The sequence below is a fragment of the Motacilla alba genome, chromosome Z, assembly GCF_015832195.1.
Source record: "Motacilla alba alba isolate MOTALB_02 chromosome Z, Motacilla_alba_V1.0_pri, whole genome shotgun sequence".
In the NCBI taxonomy this organism is placed as follows: domain Eukaryota; kingdom Metazoa; phylum Chordata; class Aves; order Passeriformes; family Motacillidae; genus Motacilla; species Motacilla alba.
The window spans coordinates 35,155,531-35,172,910 of NC_052046.1; the positions used below are offsets into that span (position 1 = coordinate 35,155,531).

General features: G+C 36.9%; 1 protein-coding gene across 5 annotated transcripts in view; it reads right to left on the reverse strand.

Annotated features, from left to right (window-relative positions):
- Nucleotides 1–2,170: 2,170 nt before the first annotated feature.
- The window catches only part of KCNN2 (potassium calcium-activated channel subfamily N member 2), an 80,792-nt gene continuing 65,582 nt past the window's right edge, over nucleotides 2,171–17,380 (reverse strand). The window contains exons 7-10 of one of the 5 annotated variants that reach the window (XM_038123639.1): nucleotides 15,648–15,775; nucleotides 13,136–13,144; nucleotides 11,070–11,139; nucleotides 2,171–9,222 (exon numbers count right to left, since the gene is read on the reverse strand). In XM_038123639.1, the coding sequence (XP_037979567.1) occupies nucleotides 8,935–9,222; nucleotides 11,070–11,139; nucleotides 13,136–13,144; nucleotides 15,648–15,775 (495 nt within the window). In that variant the 3' untranslated portion in view covers nucleotides 2,171–8,934. The other 4 variants (XM_038123640.1, XM_038123641.1, XM_038123642.1 and 1 more) reach the window with 4 other exon arrangements.

Here is a 17,380-nt window from a genome sequence, read left to right on the forward strand (position 1 = left end):
GCTAAGCACCAAGCTGCCCAGGGTTCTTCCCAGACAATAAGACAAGTAAAAGGCTGTAGGAAAGTATGCACTTACTGCTTTCAACAGGGATCTGAGCCCAGTTTTCCTGCTTTCTCAAGGAGAGCATCCTGTCATTGAAAGAATGAAGTTGATGAATGGGTAGCTATTGTAGCATGTACCTGGAAAGGAGCAGGAGAAGAAATCTGCTTGTTGGTACTTGCTCTAAGTGTTTTTATAGTTCAGTCCTCTGAGGACACAGAAAATTAGGCAGCTAAAGCTTCCAGAAATGAAAAGTATCTTTTTCCTACAAACGGCATTGCTATCCTGCTTTGGCAATAATTCAAATGTTCCTCCCCCTCAACTGCCTGAAAATAAAAGGAAATGTCTGTTTACAGGTGTACATGATGTACATCCATCCCTGATGGGTTAGAAATCAAATCTCAATGAAAAGAGTGGTATTTCCTATAAATTACTTTGGATAAATAACTTCATTGTTCTCAGAGAATTCCATTCCATATAAGAGCTATCTAGCAGAAATGCCAGGGCTTACAATATAAACAATTTATTTCTACCAAGGTTTTCTGACAGTGATCCTGGAAGTTATTTGGAACAATAATACACATGGAGGGAAGCTTCTGGCTCTCTTTAAGTGAATTAAACAGAGTAGTGGGAAAATGTTTCTTCATTCACAAAATCAAATCACCACACTCTTTGCTGGGCTCATTTGTGCAGCTGCTTTGTACCCAGCTGTGTTGCTCAGAACGTTGCCGTTTGCATTTCTCATGCACTCAGCTGGACTGAGCCAGAGCTGTTCAAGAAACTGTGAAACTTGAGGTGTGCTTCTCTGTAGCTCCTTGCAGAGCAAATTGCATGAGTCATGGGGGGTAGAACTTCATACCCTGAATTGTGCATTCAAATACCACCAGCAAGTCTCTGGCCATTTCATACACACATAATAAATATTTTCTCCAATATTTTTTTTGTGTTGTCCATTATGAATATTGTATACTACAACTGCAGATCTTTGAGCAGAAAGCTGAGGAAGTAGAGGTTCATATGAGTGAAAGGTCAGCAAAAAAGAGATGCCCTTGTGCTGCTACCAGACACCAGACTCTTGCACTGTCTGCAGATATGGCCTATTTCCTCTCCCTGGCAGATGTGGGCACAGCCTTCAAGGGACAACCCAGATATCCATAGCCCACTAATACAGAAGCTGAGGATCAAACCCTCTCAGTCCTATTTTTGTCCTATTTTTGCCTCTTTGAAATTCATTGCAAAAATTATTTGAAAAGCATACCTGCTTTTTTGCCCATCTCTCTTCTGTTTCCCTGCAACTGCAAAGAGTGTCTGCAATTCTGGAAATGCATATATATTCATGCTGCTCTATTACAGTAATTGCTTCAAATTGAACATAAGTACAGCTGAATTACTAAATGCATTTTAAAGGCTGGATAAAACAGGGTGGAAAGGCAGGAAATATAACACTGAATATATAAGCTCTGGAAAAGCAATCTATTTCTTATGTTCAATTTTTGTGTTCATTTTTATGCACCTGATAACTGAAAAAATATGACCTACATTCCTACCACTGTGCTTTCGATAACTGAACAGCTTCCTCTGTGTGTAGATTGCAACTAAAAAGTCTGAAAGGAAAGAAACTTCTCCAGCTGTTCTTCCATTATTTTCCAAAGCAGCTTGGGAAAGCATGAAAGAGCTTCTTCTCTGCAGACCTGAATGTGGGTGATATCCTGAACTCAGTGGAAGGTGTTACAGTACGGCTGACCAGGTGAATTCAATGGCCAGAGATATTTTCTGTCAGGTTTGCAGAACTGGCTGGGCAGCAGTGCCAGCTGAGCAGCCTCAAGTCAGTGCAAGGGTACTGAGCTCTACAGCAAGAAGTGCTTTCAAGCATGTCGAAACCACCAGAATTGTGATGTGTTTGATCCACCATTACTAGCCATACTGACTGAAAGCTCTGTTTCAAAGCAAGCCAGTGAAACTAGGTGGTTTGCTAGCACATTTCAGCCTTGGGACTGTTTTCTGAACTTGCGTGATTAGGAGTCAATCTACAAGTCTTTTGTCTCATAATCATGCAGCACAAGTGAGACTGAACTCCAGCCAACACAGATGGGGCTAATTGACATTTCTTCTTCTGCCATTTTATCCCTCTGTTTTTTTTTTGGTTGTTTTTTGTTTTTTGTTTTTTTTTTTTTTAAGTAGATTTAATTTTAACTACTGAGAAGCTAAGATTCCAAATCTCATTGCCAAGCCAGAACACTTTTCTAATGTTTATTCTGCTTGAATCCTGATAACTGAAGCTGGTGGAGTGTTATTGGTTTCTATCTTGAAAGTAGGCCATTGTCATACAGAGTCCCGCTGAGTGTCACAGCATTGTTCTTGCCTACAGTGGAGAAGCAGAGCCTGTGCTTTCTTCACAGTGGTAGCACAGCCTGTCACAATGACTGACTTCTTATCACATTTCAGATGTGATAAGAAAAGCATTCTTCAGTCTATTAGATTGTTTAAGAAACAGAAGAATGCAGTGATACAGTGGTGTGGGAGGAAGAACAGAGGTTACACACTGCTGCCCCACTGAGGGGCCACGGCCACCTTCAGGTTGGGTGCTGCTATCTGCTCTCTCCAGTAACAGGCGCTGGGCCAGTGGCCTCTCAGGTGCCCCAGGGCCACCTCCTTTCAGATCAGTCTGGGCAGCTTTGTACCAGGGATGCTGACAGAGGCAACCACAGTTCTCAGTGCTCAGCAGCTGCAGGAGGAATAAGCACAGAGCAAAAGATTGAGAGTGTGCTACAACAATGGAGGGGGTAGCATGTGCCCTTCAGAGGCCCCTTACCCAAAGTGCATTCATTTGTGCTAAGTGTTAGGAAAAAAAAATAAAATTGGAGCTCTAATTGTTACTATTATACTACCCAGGGTGCCATAATATTTGAAACTATGGGTTAAATTAAAGAGTGGTTCCAAGTTAGATTTCTTATTCTCCTACCTGCATGTCATGTTCATGTGATTATCATCCTAACTCCTCCATCAGGAAAACTGATCTGCCAGATTTCATTTTGTGTAGATTTGTGGTACTGAGCACAAAAACAGTGATGTTTTGTAAGTCCCAAACTATTCCTGAGATATATTTTTTGTTTAATTTTTGCTTGAAACCACTTGAAACCTCATGTCTTGCAATTTATATTAGCCTGTGGAGGTTAGGGGCCTTTTAAGAGAATAGTCTAGCACAATCTCTTTCAGATCGCCACATTTCTATTAGAGTTTGGAGTTCTTTTTTAAAAAAAATCCTGCTTTATTTCTGTGTGATGATCAGTCTTCATATTACTCACATTTGGAGAACTTCTCCATATAAGGCGATAAGCTGGTATTAAACACAAACAGTGTGTCCCTATAATCAATTTTCAGGAAATATAATTGCACAGTCTCTTACATTTCATTGATCCCCATGAACTTCATACCTGAGTGAGGCTTCACATAAACCTTTTCTAAGCTCTGAATTGAACATTTTAACTCCATCATTATGCTGGTGCTATATGACGGTTGGTTGTTTATTTGGACTGAAGATGCTTTTTTGTTTAGAGATCAACTTTGCTGTAACCCACATAGGAGAATATGCATGTCCCCTTTAGACTCAATGTACTTTGAAATTCAGGTTAGAAAGGGAACAGTAGGTCAGACTAGGCATAGTCTTTAAGTAGAACCTTTTAATCTAACTAAAAGCTTGTAGCTCGCTTCATGTATAATTGAAAACAGTATAGGTTCTCCTAAATATTTGAAGATACTAATGGATTTAAGTGAATCTGAATGAAAGCGAAATCAGCACAAAGCTTCAGTTCTCCATCTAATTTTGTTACTTGCCATGCTAGTTTGCAACAGGTTCAAGACTGTAGCTTATGTTTTTCCTTTCACTGACACTGTGTTGCATATCCTTCAAGTGCAGAAAAGCTTCGCAAACTTCTGCAGGGGAATCTTCTTCACATAAAGGTCTGAAATTTATTTATCTAATAGATCTTCAGCTATATGACTGTAATGAAATCTAATATATAGCAGTATGGTGATGCTAATTCTGGTAACTGCCTCCATTTTAGGATGTCTACATACCCTAGTCCAGACGACACTGCCACCTGCTCCAACCATGTGCTGTATTGTCCAGCTGCAAGCAATTCTTGGCAAGGAATCAAGTGTCTGCATTGGGCTTGATGCTGTGCTAAGTCGTAAGTCTAGAGCAGTGTTGCATAAATTATCACAATCCTCCTCTCCTATTTATTACTATCATCTTGCACACTGGGCAGCTCTTGAGAGACAGGACTTATTTGCTCAGTGCTGTGCTAACTCCCTCTATAGTGAGAGAAACCTATTCTTTCTGGAGTGAATAAAACCCTGTGGTTTCTGGACCAAAGTCGATGTGCAGTGAGATACTCAGGCAAGTCAGAGCTAATCCTATGCATACCTGACTGCAAAGCATCTTCTAAGCATCTCTTCTTCCTTATTCTCTCAGTCATGAAGAGAGATAAGATCTTACAGACACCCCTTAAAAGGTTCAGAATAAAAAGGCTAATATAAATTATAACACAGTTTTCTCTGAATTTGTGCCAACAGTTATAGGACCACATTTGTAAGGCCTAATTGACAGCTGTAGGTTAATTTTATTATGCACATATAAGGCTCTGTGGACATTAATTTTCACACACATAAATGGTTGGATTTGAGTGCGTGTAAGCTCCACCTCAGAACTTTTCAGATATGGCAGTGCTCTTCCCAGGCTAGGGCTGGCTTGGACCTGGGTAGCCAGGAGTGCTGGCTAAAATTTGTGTTCATTTCAACCTGAGCATTCAGATATGCTGATACAGAGGTGGAATTCTGAAAATGACACACATAAGTGTTACCTCCTTCCTACCTTCCCCTCTATTTCATTGCTTGTAACCTCTTGATAATTATTTTGTCACCCCTTAATAATTATTAATAAAAGAACAAAAAGACTTTAAGGACTTTGATTTAAAAAAACAATGGATATGAACAAAAAGTTTGACAGATGGAGAGAACACACTTATTAATCAGAAAACCTTCTGTGGATAAAGCTTAGTAAGAATTTTTCATACCTGTTAGTTCGGGGAAAAGAGTTTACAAACAATTTTAATTTTTAGTATTGATAAGGGTTACAGATTTTATTCTGAATTTTAGACACATTGAACACCTTTTATTCTTTTATGCTTAGATATGCTCTTAATGTGTGGCATATCAGCTTGAATGTTTACATATGATCTGACATGGAAAGAGTCTTACAATTTGTAAAACAGTATACTTATCACTTATGTTTGCTCTAATGATGACAGTGATTCCAAACTCAGTCTGGGGAGCCATAGTTTTGAAATAGCTCACAAGGTATGAACCTCCAGAAAGCATTTAGAGCTCCTAAGCTGGATGCCAAACTTTTAGATGGCAAATCTCTTTCCATATAAGATACATCCTTATGGAGCAGCAGGAGGTAAAGAAAAGCTGAGTTGCACAAGTCTGTCTGGAAAGATATGCAGGCTTAAAATACATAATGATTTACAGAATCAAAAATTGCAGAGTATTTGCAAGCATAAAACATATGAACATATTATTCTGATTCTGCAAAAAAAAGTAAATGTAAGTAAAAAGTACTATTTAAATCAATGCACTTAATTTTAAGCATAGTGAACAAGTCTATTTGTGATCTTACATTTCAGTCCTTCTGAGCAAGGTATCTCTGCTCAGTGTCTTTAAAAAAGCAGACTAGCAACAAGACTCCCAAGAAACTTATAAATGGAATCAGTGTCTGGAATGTAGTGAAAAGGAGTTTAATAGCAACTGAAAGCAGAATTTTCCTACTAGTGAAACTAAGGCAAGAGGTGCATTAAGCTTTACAATTGTAATATGGTAAATATGCCATATGCTTTGAGAAAGACTCCTTGTCATTTGTAAACAATCTTTACAAGAAAAGTCTACATTTAAATATACAGTTTCCACGATCTGTCATAATGATATGTTTTCCTTCAGGTGATTATATATGTTGACAATGATAGAGCTAAAGCTTTGGAACTAAACATTCAGTAATGGAATTTGTGATACTACAAAAGTCAGACAAGGGAAGACTAAAAGGAGTCTAGTGTCAAGAGTAAGAAAATCAAACCAAGAGTGCTTTGTGCTCTCCTGAATAAAAGTTTATATCAGTCCTTTCATGTAGTGTATCCCCATGCAGCACCTTAGTGCTGAAATCAGATATTACAAGAAAAAAACAAAACGTGCTGAAAATGCAGATAAAATATCTGTAGTGATCTTGAAGGTAAATTAAGATGTAGAACTGGAGTATAACATGGTGACATCATTTGTTTTTTGCTTTAAAAAGAAAAGGAAGGAATCCAAAATAATTTGGCAGGTTGTTACAGAATGCTACTGATGGAAATAATCCTGATGAATCTCACCATTACATAAAGCTGTGGCAATAACATTAGGTTCAGGCTTCCGAGTCCTAGTGAGTAAAAGAAATGGAGAGGTCAAAGATTGACAGCTGCTCATTCACAACAGAAATAGCCAGACCAATACTTGTAGCTGCATCTTAATTAAAATTGACAGATTGACAAAATTTTTCAAAGTGGAGCTACAGTTCTTTAAAAACCCAGTTGTGAAAAAAATGGGTGTTATACATATATTAAAAAGATGTAAACAATGAAAGAGCTAGTTCAAGCTGACAGGAGAAAAAGGAATGTATTCAAGCTACAGAAAGTGTATTTCACATTCAATGTCAAGAAGAGTATTCTAAACTAAATGCAAAAAACGAGAAAAAAATATTTCTAAATCTTGACTATTAAATTCCAATATTATTAATCACTACTGGCCTTATGACCACTCACAATCTCATCTAGTTAAGGACTGCACTAGAAAAGTATTAGGACTATATAATTCCATCTTTTCCTTTGAAAATGATCTCCATAAAAACAAAAGCAGAACTGCAAATACTATGCATACTGCTTCTTATTTCCAGTCACAAAATACCACAGTCTGTAAATAAGGCACGCCAAAGGCATGCAACTGTCCTGCTCTAGGGGGAAAAATACTGAGGTCATGATCTTTCTCAAGGACATAAAAAGTTGGAGAAATTATTGACCTTTTAATAAGCATGCAATACCTCTGGATGTCACTTATACATTCAAAATTTATACATTCGTAACACCAGAAAAAGAAGATCCTTTAATTTGAATAGGTCTAAGGTGTCTGCTGTTTTTCAGATTATGTAGTTGGTTTGGGGAATTCTGGTTGCAGGAAAGCTCTTCTGTCTTGCTCAGAAGGGCTCTGCTCTGACTTCCTGCATTACTCTTTCCTGCCTGTCCTTGCTGACCAGAAGTCACAGTGTTTCATGGAGCAATGTGTATTTCCTCACTTCCTTCAATGAGCAAGTTGTTTACCTCTAGGCAGACATAGAAACTGTCAGCCATGTCTACTTGTTTAGCTACAGATGTCACCCTTGGCTATAAACTGGGGGAGAGGCAGACTGGACTGGCACATTTTGTAAATAAGCAAGTACTAAAAAAGTCTCATAAAGTCAAATCATTTCCTCTTTATAACCAGGAATTGTTAAGTTGCATGTACTTAGCATTTAAACTTACCTAGTTTTGCTATTCTGGAGCATAAACTAGGAGAAATGTCATTTAAAACCTTTTCACCAGTGCCTACTGGTGACCAAGCTTTGTGATTGTTTGGTTTTCAGTTGGTTTTTTTTTTGTTTAATAAGGTAGACCTTATTTTCATGCATGAAAATAAAGTACTATAGATACCCTTCTGTTGTAACTCCAGTCTACAGCTGGCTTTTTACAGGAGATTTTGGAAATATTGCTAGAAGTGTTTTGCTAAGCTTTACTGCATAGCAGGAACCATAGGGATTGCCCAAACATAACGTATACAGAACACTGTGCTGCCACCACACAATCGTGTGTACTGTAAGTCTGCGTGTCAGTCATTCACTCCAGAAACACAAAGAAAGGAGTGGAGAAAGTAGCAACCTAACACTTTCAAAACCCAAATTGCATTATTAGAAGACTTCTGGGTGAAAGTGATGCTTTTGATCTGGACAAACATACCTGGCATTGTTATGAGACTCTGAATAAGTAAACAGGACTTTGCCTGGGCTTTTTGCATGCCAGTAGCTTTACGAATAGTCAGTTTAAAAGATCATTGCTATGGGCATTGCATAAATAATTTAATATACATAAATACATATGTAAATATATATATTATCTATGTGTGTGTGTGCGTGTACCAATGCATGTTAAATAAAAGCTCTAACAATATTTAAAAAACCCATAGCTTAATCTGAGACTTATTTTCTAGGATAAACTATATTTTTAATTGATCACTTCAGAAACTGAAGCCGTTCATGACCTTTTAAAATGACTATACATATATAGCACACTGTTTGAACAATATTGATTTTTTCCCCCTCCACTGCAAGCAAAGTTTAGACAGTTAGCTTTCATACTTAGAAATTAAGCTTCGGTTTAGTTTCTTAAAAGTTCATAATTAGGTCTTTTGATTGATCTTTTTTTGGTAGTTAGGACAAAGTAATCAAGTAACTATGTGCAGAAATTAACATTTGTATTATATTAGATTATGTATTGTAGTAGTAAAGCTTGTTTGAAGTGCATGAATAAAAAGTGAAATTACAGGAAGAACAATCTAATATAGCAATAGTAGGTGCATTCACTGTGCATCTGAGAGGAGGAGGGGGGAAAAAAAAAAGAGTTTTCACTCATTTTGGCCTAAAATGTGTTCAGGTTTCCAAGATTCTGACATCAGAACCCAGATAACGCTGGCTAGAACCATAGGGCTTTACAATAAAAGCTAAAATATTGACCATATGATGGCAAAAAAGTCTTTATTTTGCGGTTAACTTATTCTCTTCTAGCTACTCTCTGATGAAGTTGGTGGTGCTGTGGAGGATGATCTCCTTCTTCTTGACAAAGATCGTGATCGTTCAGCACTGTAGGCAACATGCTTATCGTAATTTTGTATCTGAGCCTCGAGGAATTCCCTCTGTTGCTGGCTGATTGTCTGGCTAATCAGTCCAGGAAGAGCTTGAATGCTACCAATTAAAGTTTCCAGTTTAGTTTCCAGAGTAACAATTCTCTTCTCAAAATCTTCACTTCTTTCATTTAAGTCAGAAATCATGTCATACATGATGTTTTGAGTCTGAAAGTAGAAGGATGTAAGTAAAGGTTTAGAGAGACCTTACAAGTATCGTAACAAGTAGCACAACTCTACAAGGGCTTGTAAAACAGGATATGAGTGTTATAACAATACCTAGTTTTGTGAAATAATTTTCCCTGTAGATTGAATTACAGTAGACTAAACTTTTTACTAGATTTCTTGAGCAGAAACATAATGGCTTTTAGTAGCACTTTAGATGTCGAAGTTGAAATCAATTAAAGACCAGACCCTTGTTGGAAATTCAGGTGCTTGGGATTGTACCAGGCTAAGCTTTTTGAACAGTCAGTGTAAGCCACCAGGGGACTGAAGGCTTCACTGATGTGTTCCATCCTTAATGGTTCTTGATTCTGGTTTTAAATATCTTCATTCTTCTAAGCAGAGCACAAATGTTGTGTACTGGCTTGCTCCTTAAACTTTGCAGATTTTCTTGAATTGGCAGTAAGAGGAGTTGAGTAGATTGTTTTTGAAAAGTAGTTCAAGGAGTAAAAACTCAATTCTATGCTTTTCTACTTTTGCACTCTCCAATCTATGTGGCCTCCACAAAACACTGCTGGAATACAGCAAATATATAGAGTGTTCTTTAAAATGACACAATGGTCAGTAAAATGCAATCTGAAATGTGTTGTTTCATAGAGACTTGGTTAAAACATGGTTAAAACTGAATGTCTGCCTCTTAGAGATTGAGGCTTCAGATTATTTAAACTAGAGTCAAAGCTGGATGCAATTCAGTAGAAAAATCAGTCGAAATTTATGAACCATCCAAAGGAAAGGAAAATTAATTGAATGATTGCCTGAAGTGTAAATCACTTCAGTATCAGGTGTGTTATAACCTATTGCTCTGCCTCCTGTTTCAGGATGCTAGCATAACCCTTGAAAGTGAAGTCTACACAAAATAGCATATTAAAAGTCCTTATTAGTTGCCAGAAGCATTAGACTGAATTGTAGTTTCACCTGAAGTTGTCGCGTGGTTCTGTAAAGCAAGAGGGGAATGAACACCAAAGAGTTTAATCTTTGCTTTGATGCACTTGAAATCAAGGAGAATTTTGAGGTAAATGAAGAGGTTTACAAGAAACTCTTAAGAATAGCCCATCAATGCTTCTAATGTAGACTCAAATTAAGCTCACAGTAACTGTTAATTATTAAGTTCTAATGAAAAATCCAAAATGCTATCAGCCCAGACCTCTAGCTTTCTAGTTATTACATATTTATGAAAAATTCTAGCAACAATAAACAAGCAGCTCACAACTGAACAGCCTCTTTTACCTCAAATCATCTGGTTTAAAAAAGACTTAAAAAGCGTTATGATATATTGGCAAAGTAGGCAGCTATTATTAATTAAAAAAACTTTAATAAATGCAGATCTAAATTTACTTGTCCAAAGTTACTGCTGTATATGACAACAGGAACAGGAATCCAGAACCTCTAATTCCAGTCTAGAGGCTATTTACTATAGTCTGTCATGGCATAGTCTCTATCACCACATGGCAAATTCTTCTTACTTCACAGCACTGCACAACTACAATGCACTCACAGTTCAGCATTTACCATGACCTCTGCAGACAGTTCAGGAGCTCTCAGGATCAGCCTCTCAATTGTGAAGTCTTTTTCAAATGTACAAAAAATAAATAAATATGGCACATTCAAACTTTCATCAGGATACTTTTTCAAGATGTAGGTGCTACCACAAAACACACACATATTTTCATTTGCTACATATAACACCTTGTTAACAATATCTGCACACATAATGCATTTTGCAATAACGTTTTCCTTAAAAACTGTTCATTTTGAAAGGATGAATGTTGAAACAACAGTAACTGCCTACTAACCTTTGCCAGGTCCACCAAAGTGTTGGCTTGATCATTCAGTTTCCTTTGTTCCATTTTTACACTTCTTAATCTAAAAAGTGGAACTTTAAGTCAGATTTTTTTTTTTTTTTGTATGAGGTCATACTAGGATTTCTAGAGAGCATGCACAAAACTTACAAGAGCAAATAACTGCATGGACAATGCCTTGACTACTTTGTGTAGAGTCAGAATCTTTCATGTGCCTGCTACAATGAGAAGCATGCTTCTTCAACACCGCAAGAAAGGAAAGAGCAAGGAAATGTGATGTCCTTGAGAATACCATTTGCCATGGTCAAAGTTGAATTCAATAAAGAAGATAACAATTTATCCAGACTACATGAAAGAAAGCCAAAACATTCCTCAAAGCCTCAGTATCGTGACAAGTAGATATAGGAAGAAACATAGAACAACAGTTTTTTATCATTATTGTTGTAGCAATCAAGAATCTTCCCATGCCTACATGACTAGATACAGGTATTAGCCCTGTTCTGTCGGAAATGGATTGGGTTAGCAGGTGTTGTAACCTGATGAACATACAGTGATAAGTGAGTTTCTCCTTACTTTAAACAGAACTTCCATCAGACCAGCAGCTAAATAACCAACATGCTTGCCAAAACATTTGGTTTTTTTGGATAATTTGTGAATCTAACTATGATTGCATTTTAAATTTACTATTTAAACTATAGCATTAAAAAACTATGAAAGAAGCAGCAAGGGTACATTTTTTATTTGATGCGTACCTATCTGCATTATTGTTGGTTATGCACATTTTTTGCAAGATACATGACCCTTCTTATACATTCTCTGATACAAACCCCATGTTTTCCGGATTGAGGAAAACAAACAGAGGAGCTGTTTGTAGATTTGATTTTCCCAAATAGGCAATTTCTCCCTTAAGTACGATTCATTTGTTCAACATTTCATCCACACCTGGATTCTCAATGACTTTTCTGGCTGTTCTAGAGCAGAAAATAGGGTTTGCAAAACCAAGGTATTAATTTGTAAACAATGTGTGATAAGATACCACTTCAGTCTACCAGTATGTCAAGGGCCAACCAAAATAACAATTTGGTTAGCTGTCAAATGGAGTAAGTTTGGCAGCATTTTGTGACATGTGGGTTGCTAATGCATTCTCTGTCCATTTCTCAGTGATGGTATTACTTAGAAAGGTAGTTTAAAGAAAACCCTCTTGAAGGTATTCCAAAACTAGAAAGTTCCTTTCATCTCTTTAGTTGACAAGCATTTCTTTTCATATCTAGGCTAACCGGCATGAGAAAGTAAGTTGTGGAGAGAGAAATATCGTTGAAAAATATCTTTAAAATACAAATGGAAATTACTCTGTTAAGGTAGAAATGAACTGATCACATAAAACTGTCATTCCAGGAGCTTGTTACTGGAATGCTATATGATCTGCTTCCCCTGGAAGCTTCTTTCAGAGCACAACATAAATGCAGACGGTAAGAGTCATGTTTTCAGAGGCTACAAGGTGGAGTTTTTCTAAAGCAAAAAAGGAGTCTCCAAGGTACAGAATTATATCATCACAATGTCAGAACAATTATTCAAAGGAAAATATTTCACTGGATAATGAAAACCCCAGCGTTTTGGTGACTATTCTTTCAAATAATGTGCAGAATATGTGTTTTCTGCTTTTCTTAAGATTCATTGACTCATCTGTTTGACAATCAGTATTTTAATTTTAAAATTCCAGGAAGTTCATTATTATTGTAGTAGCAGTTGATACCAACATGATAATGCTTCATAGTAACCAACCCAACACCTACCACAGGCTGTAAGAATGTATAGATATGGCAAGTCTTTAGCTGCAGCAGCCAGATTTAAAGAAAACTAACAGACTTTCTCAATATAATTCATTAAGATAAAATTTTGATTCTATGAACTTCACTTATCACAGAAAAAGATCATGATTCTGGATCGCATTTCCATGACAGCAATCAGACCACTGAAATTCACAAATAAAAACTCTATTTTTTGCATGCAGACAGTGGTAAATTCTGCAAGTTTAGAAAGGAACAGCTTATACAACTTACTTCCGAGCTCTATTTTCATTTTGTTGAAAAAAAGACAAAACAAAAGAAAACAAAGTGTAAAATATACTAAAACAATCAAATGAGCACAGTGGGCTCGATTCAGCAGGTGGAAAGTCCTAGGGAGTTGCTACTTTTGATCAGTAGCTGCCTGAGGAGGAGTCTAACTCGCATTCATGATGAAGGAACCTGCAATATCTTCAAGTCTTCCCATTAACTATCATCTGTAGATTTTATTATTGATACAATATATAACGTGCCTTTTATGATTTCACCTTCTTCTTATCTAATGTGCATGAGAAGCAGAACACCCAAACCAGCTGAACACATTTCAGAGCTGTGACCATGACTATTATCATGATCTGATCTGGTTCCTTTAATAAAATTAGCCCTGAAATGCCTCTCTTTTTATTTTTGTCTCCATTGAAATGGTTGGAAGGTGACGGAGGAGGACCAAACAAAACTTAAGACTCTGGAAAGATGGAAAACGGAAGTCAACTTGAGAAAAAGCGCTAAGATGCAAATGGATGAAAAATTAATTTGCATCCATCTAGTCAGCTACAGGAAGAAAGCTAACTGCTAGCATATTGAAAATAATTATAATAATTGAAATAATAATTGAAAATAATAACTTCAGCATATTGAAAATAATTATCTTTTGATTTTTTTCCTGAATACAAAAGTTTTGGGGCTCTAATGCAAAGTGGTAAAAGATAGAGAGAAATTATTAAGATAGTTGTGCAATCTAGCTGTCACACTTTGGAAAAAATTACTGATGCCACCTTCTTCCCTCCTCCTGATTAATTAATTTTTAAGGGAGATGAAGAACACACTTTATATCCTGAAAATTCTTCTGAGCTTCAGTGATAAAACAAGCTGGAGATCGAGCCTGCTGTGCATTTTAGATTCTTTTCTGAACATATGTGCTCATACACACACAGACACACAAACACATACAAACACACAATAAATAGTAAAGTTAAAATGTTAAGGAACAACCTTTGCAATCAAGGATTGAAGTCCAGCAAGGATGTACATAACATGCTATCTTCTCCCCAGCACCCCTGCCACTCCCCTCCACGTCCCAATCCTTTAAGCTAAGCAGCATGGCCAAACTGCCATATAAAAAGATACTTTTTATATTCACATAAAAATGCCTCAACTTCTGTTGTCTTTCTATTCCTCGAAGTATCTCCACAATGACACAGTAACATTTAAACCTGCAAGTTTGCTAAATGTAATACAGTAATCAAGGTTTACAGAGTACTTCATAGCTTAAGCTTAGCTACCTACTGCTTTAAAAAATTGCTATGAAATGAGAATGATTGTTAGACTAAATTTACTAATAGGAAATTAGTAAACCGGGCCTTTCCTTCCTGTCTTTCCTGTAAGAAGCTACATAGATGCTCTTTTCATCATGGATGCTTCCCTCTGACCTCTTCACTGGTTGTCTCAGGCACAGACCTACACTCAAAAGTTATGAAACCATCAGTTTGAAATGAAACTTAATTTGTCTACTTCTTTCCTGTAACTCCTGGGAACTATCTTCATAGGCTGTACAAATTACTTCCTCAGGCTGAATGGGGATAATAAATAGAACAAACAGACCCTGACCAATCCTCAAAAGAATTCTGGTTCTGGAAGACAAAATTCCGAGGTTTCTTCCCTCTCATGTAGTTCAGGAATAGTAACTATTGTGTAATTCTGCTCATTTGGATGTGCTTTATGACAAATACATACTGCAAATTTTAGATAAATACTTGTAGTTTGCCAATACCATGGCAAAGCTTAATCCTACTACCAGTTTTAGGTCTCAGGCTTGTTTTCAGACTCTCAAGTAGAGGGGAGGAACTCATTTGAATAATGCCGGAGGTGCTCAGTGGTCTCCACTATTGGCATACACTCCCATTTTCTAGAACAGATGGCAGAGGTTATAGCTGACATACCAACATTTGACCTTATGCACTGAAAATATACAGTGGAGAGAGGCAACTAAATGCTAGTAGGCCATGAAATTATACTTGATGAATATTCTTTTCATTAAACACTGCATACATACTCTCTTCTATCACATCATTCTGATTTAAAAATATTAAAACATCCACTACAAAGAAAATGTTTTGGTTTCTTTTTAAATTTTCTTCTGTCTATTGTAGCCCACATCTTTCTATCAGGAAGAAAATGCATAAAAAAGGCATAGTCTCAGTGGCATAGAACAAAAAAAGTCTTAGATAATTCAAGAAGCATGGGAAATTTCTAAAAAACATTGACCAGTTTATATGGACATAAAGTGCCAGTGTACCTTTTTATTTTATTGTAAACATATAATACAGTAAATGGTTATATTTGTCTTACTCTGAAAGAAATTCAACCTCCAGAAGAATCTTCTATGAAGGGAAGGGAATGGTGGGAGAAGAGGAGGCAGGGGGCAGGATGGGACTAAGAGTGACTGAGAGAGAAGGAAACTAACAGAGAAAACACCTTGGGAGCAAAAAGAAAGCAAAATAGTACTTACTGATGAATAGCTTGCAAGAATTTGCGTTGATGTTTCCTTACTTTTGCATGGTCTATTTTTTTAACCAGTTTTGTGTTTTTATAAATTAACCATGTTTCCCTGAGTACATTGGCCGCTGCATTTTTCACCTGTTTAATAAAAGAAAAACACCAGGCTGACAAAAGTAGCATTATGTTATGTTTTACTTTTCTGTTACTAACTCTTCCTAAAGCTTTTGAAATGCTGTCTTAACTGTGGGAAGTGGGTACCTCAAGAAGCTGAAGCACTGAGGGAAGAAAGCAACAACTGGATTAAGGGGACTGCTGAGCAGTTTCCTTTTTATACAGATGTGATGTTCAGATCAAATATTTTTGCATCCAGGAATAATTTTCTCTCTTCAAAGAGTTGTAACTATTCGGTGTTTATGGCAATATAAATTACAGTGACGAAATACTAATGCATTATCTGTATGTTAATTAAGTTTATTCAATAGGATCATAACATTTCTCTCTTTCTTGTTCTACGGTTAGCACTTCTTAATTCTTTTAGCAATTTAACGGTCTTTTAAACTACCAGAGGTGTTTGAGCACTTTTTCCCTTTCTTTTTTCTCTTTTTCTTTTTTTGGTGGAATTTAGTTTTTGCATGTATTTCTTTTTTAACATTCTCCAAGAAGATGAAAAAAATATGTTGTCAATTAATGTGGGCAGAGTTCTATTTAAAAAGTGGTTTGACTTTTTTTTTTTTAAATTTGGCTTCCCATAAAATATTAAGAGTACTTTCAGTTCCCTTTTTAGACCCTCCAAAATTTTCAAGAATGCTTAAAAACATACAAATAATTTGAATGCAATGTTGATTAATGGCTGAATGACAAGGTTATTTGGAAAGAAAAATTGTCCTAATTATTCATCTTTATTTTCTCTCCCTCCAGCTTTACATCATGCCAGTAACTGCAGTGTCAGAGCTAAGTCAATGGCTAAGACATTGCAGGAATGTCATGCTATAGCTTAGCCCAGCAACAGGCTCCCCCACCTTGCACTTGTAAGTGTTGGAGAACCTTGTCCTGTCTTCACTAACAGCACAACCATGGTTTAGAGACCTCCTCACAATCTCTAAGTAGCCTTTGCACATTCAAAAGGTATGGCTATCATCAGGCTGTAAGGAAAGATCCCCAGTATCTGCATGATTTGTGATCTGACGTGCATCTTGGATTTGTTTGCTTGGCTCACTTTTCATGGGCTTTGAGTTTCACGAGCTTAAAGCTCTGAAAGCACCACTTGAATAAAGTATTAGACTAACATTGAGATTTATGTGAAGAATAGATGAACAAAATAAACTTCAAAAGGCATAAATAAAGACTACACTCAAAATCTGGCCAATCTCTGAGACACACTTTGGGCTCAGCTGTCAGATAACACTAGAAAAGTAACTGTGTTATGAAAGGACAAATTATTTCCCACAGTCTAGTATCAACAACACTTTAACTGATTGTAATAGGAATGTAAATCAACAAGCTCAGAGAGACACCTTTATACCTATATAAGAACTCTCTTCCCACTCATCCTTAGTCTTTCCCTACTGTGACTCCTTACAGGAAATACAGGCTTTTAGTAGTGAGCAGCACAGAAATGAAAGCCAGCACAGCCAGAGAAAAACAGCATGTGGGGACAGGACAGGGCTCTCTGCAGGGCAAGACCCGTGGCAGTGCAGCGCTGCAGTGCTGCATGGAGCTGTGCTGGGGCAGCCATCCTGCTCC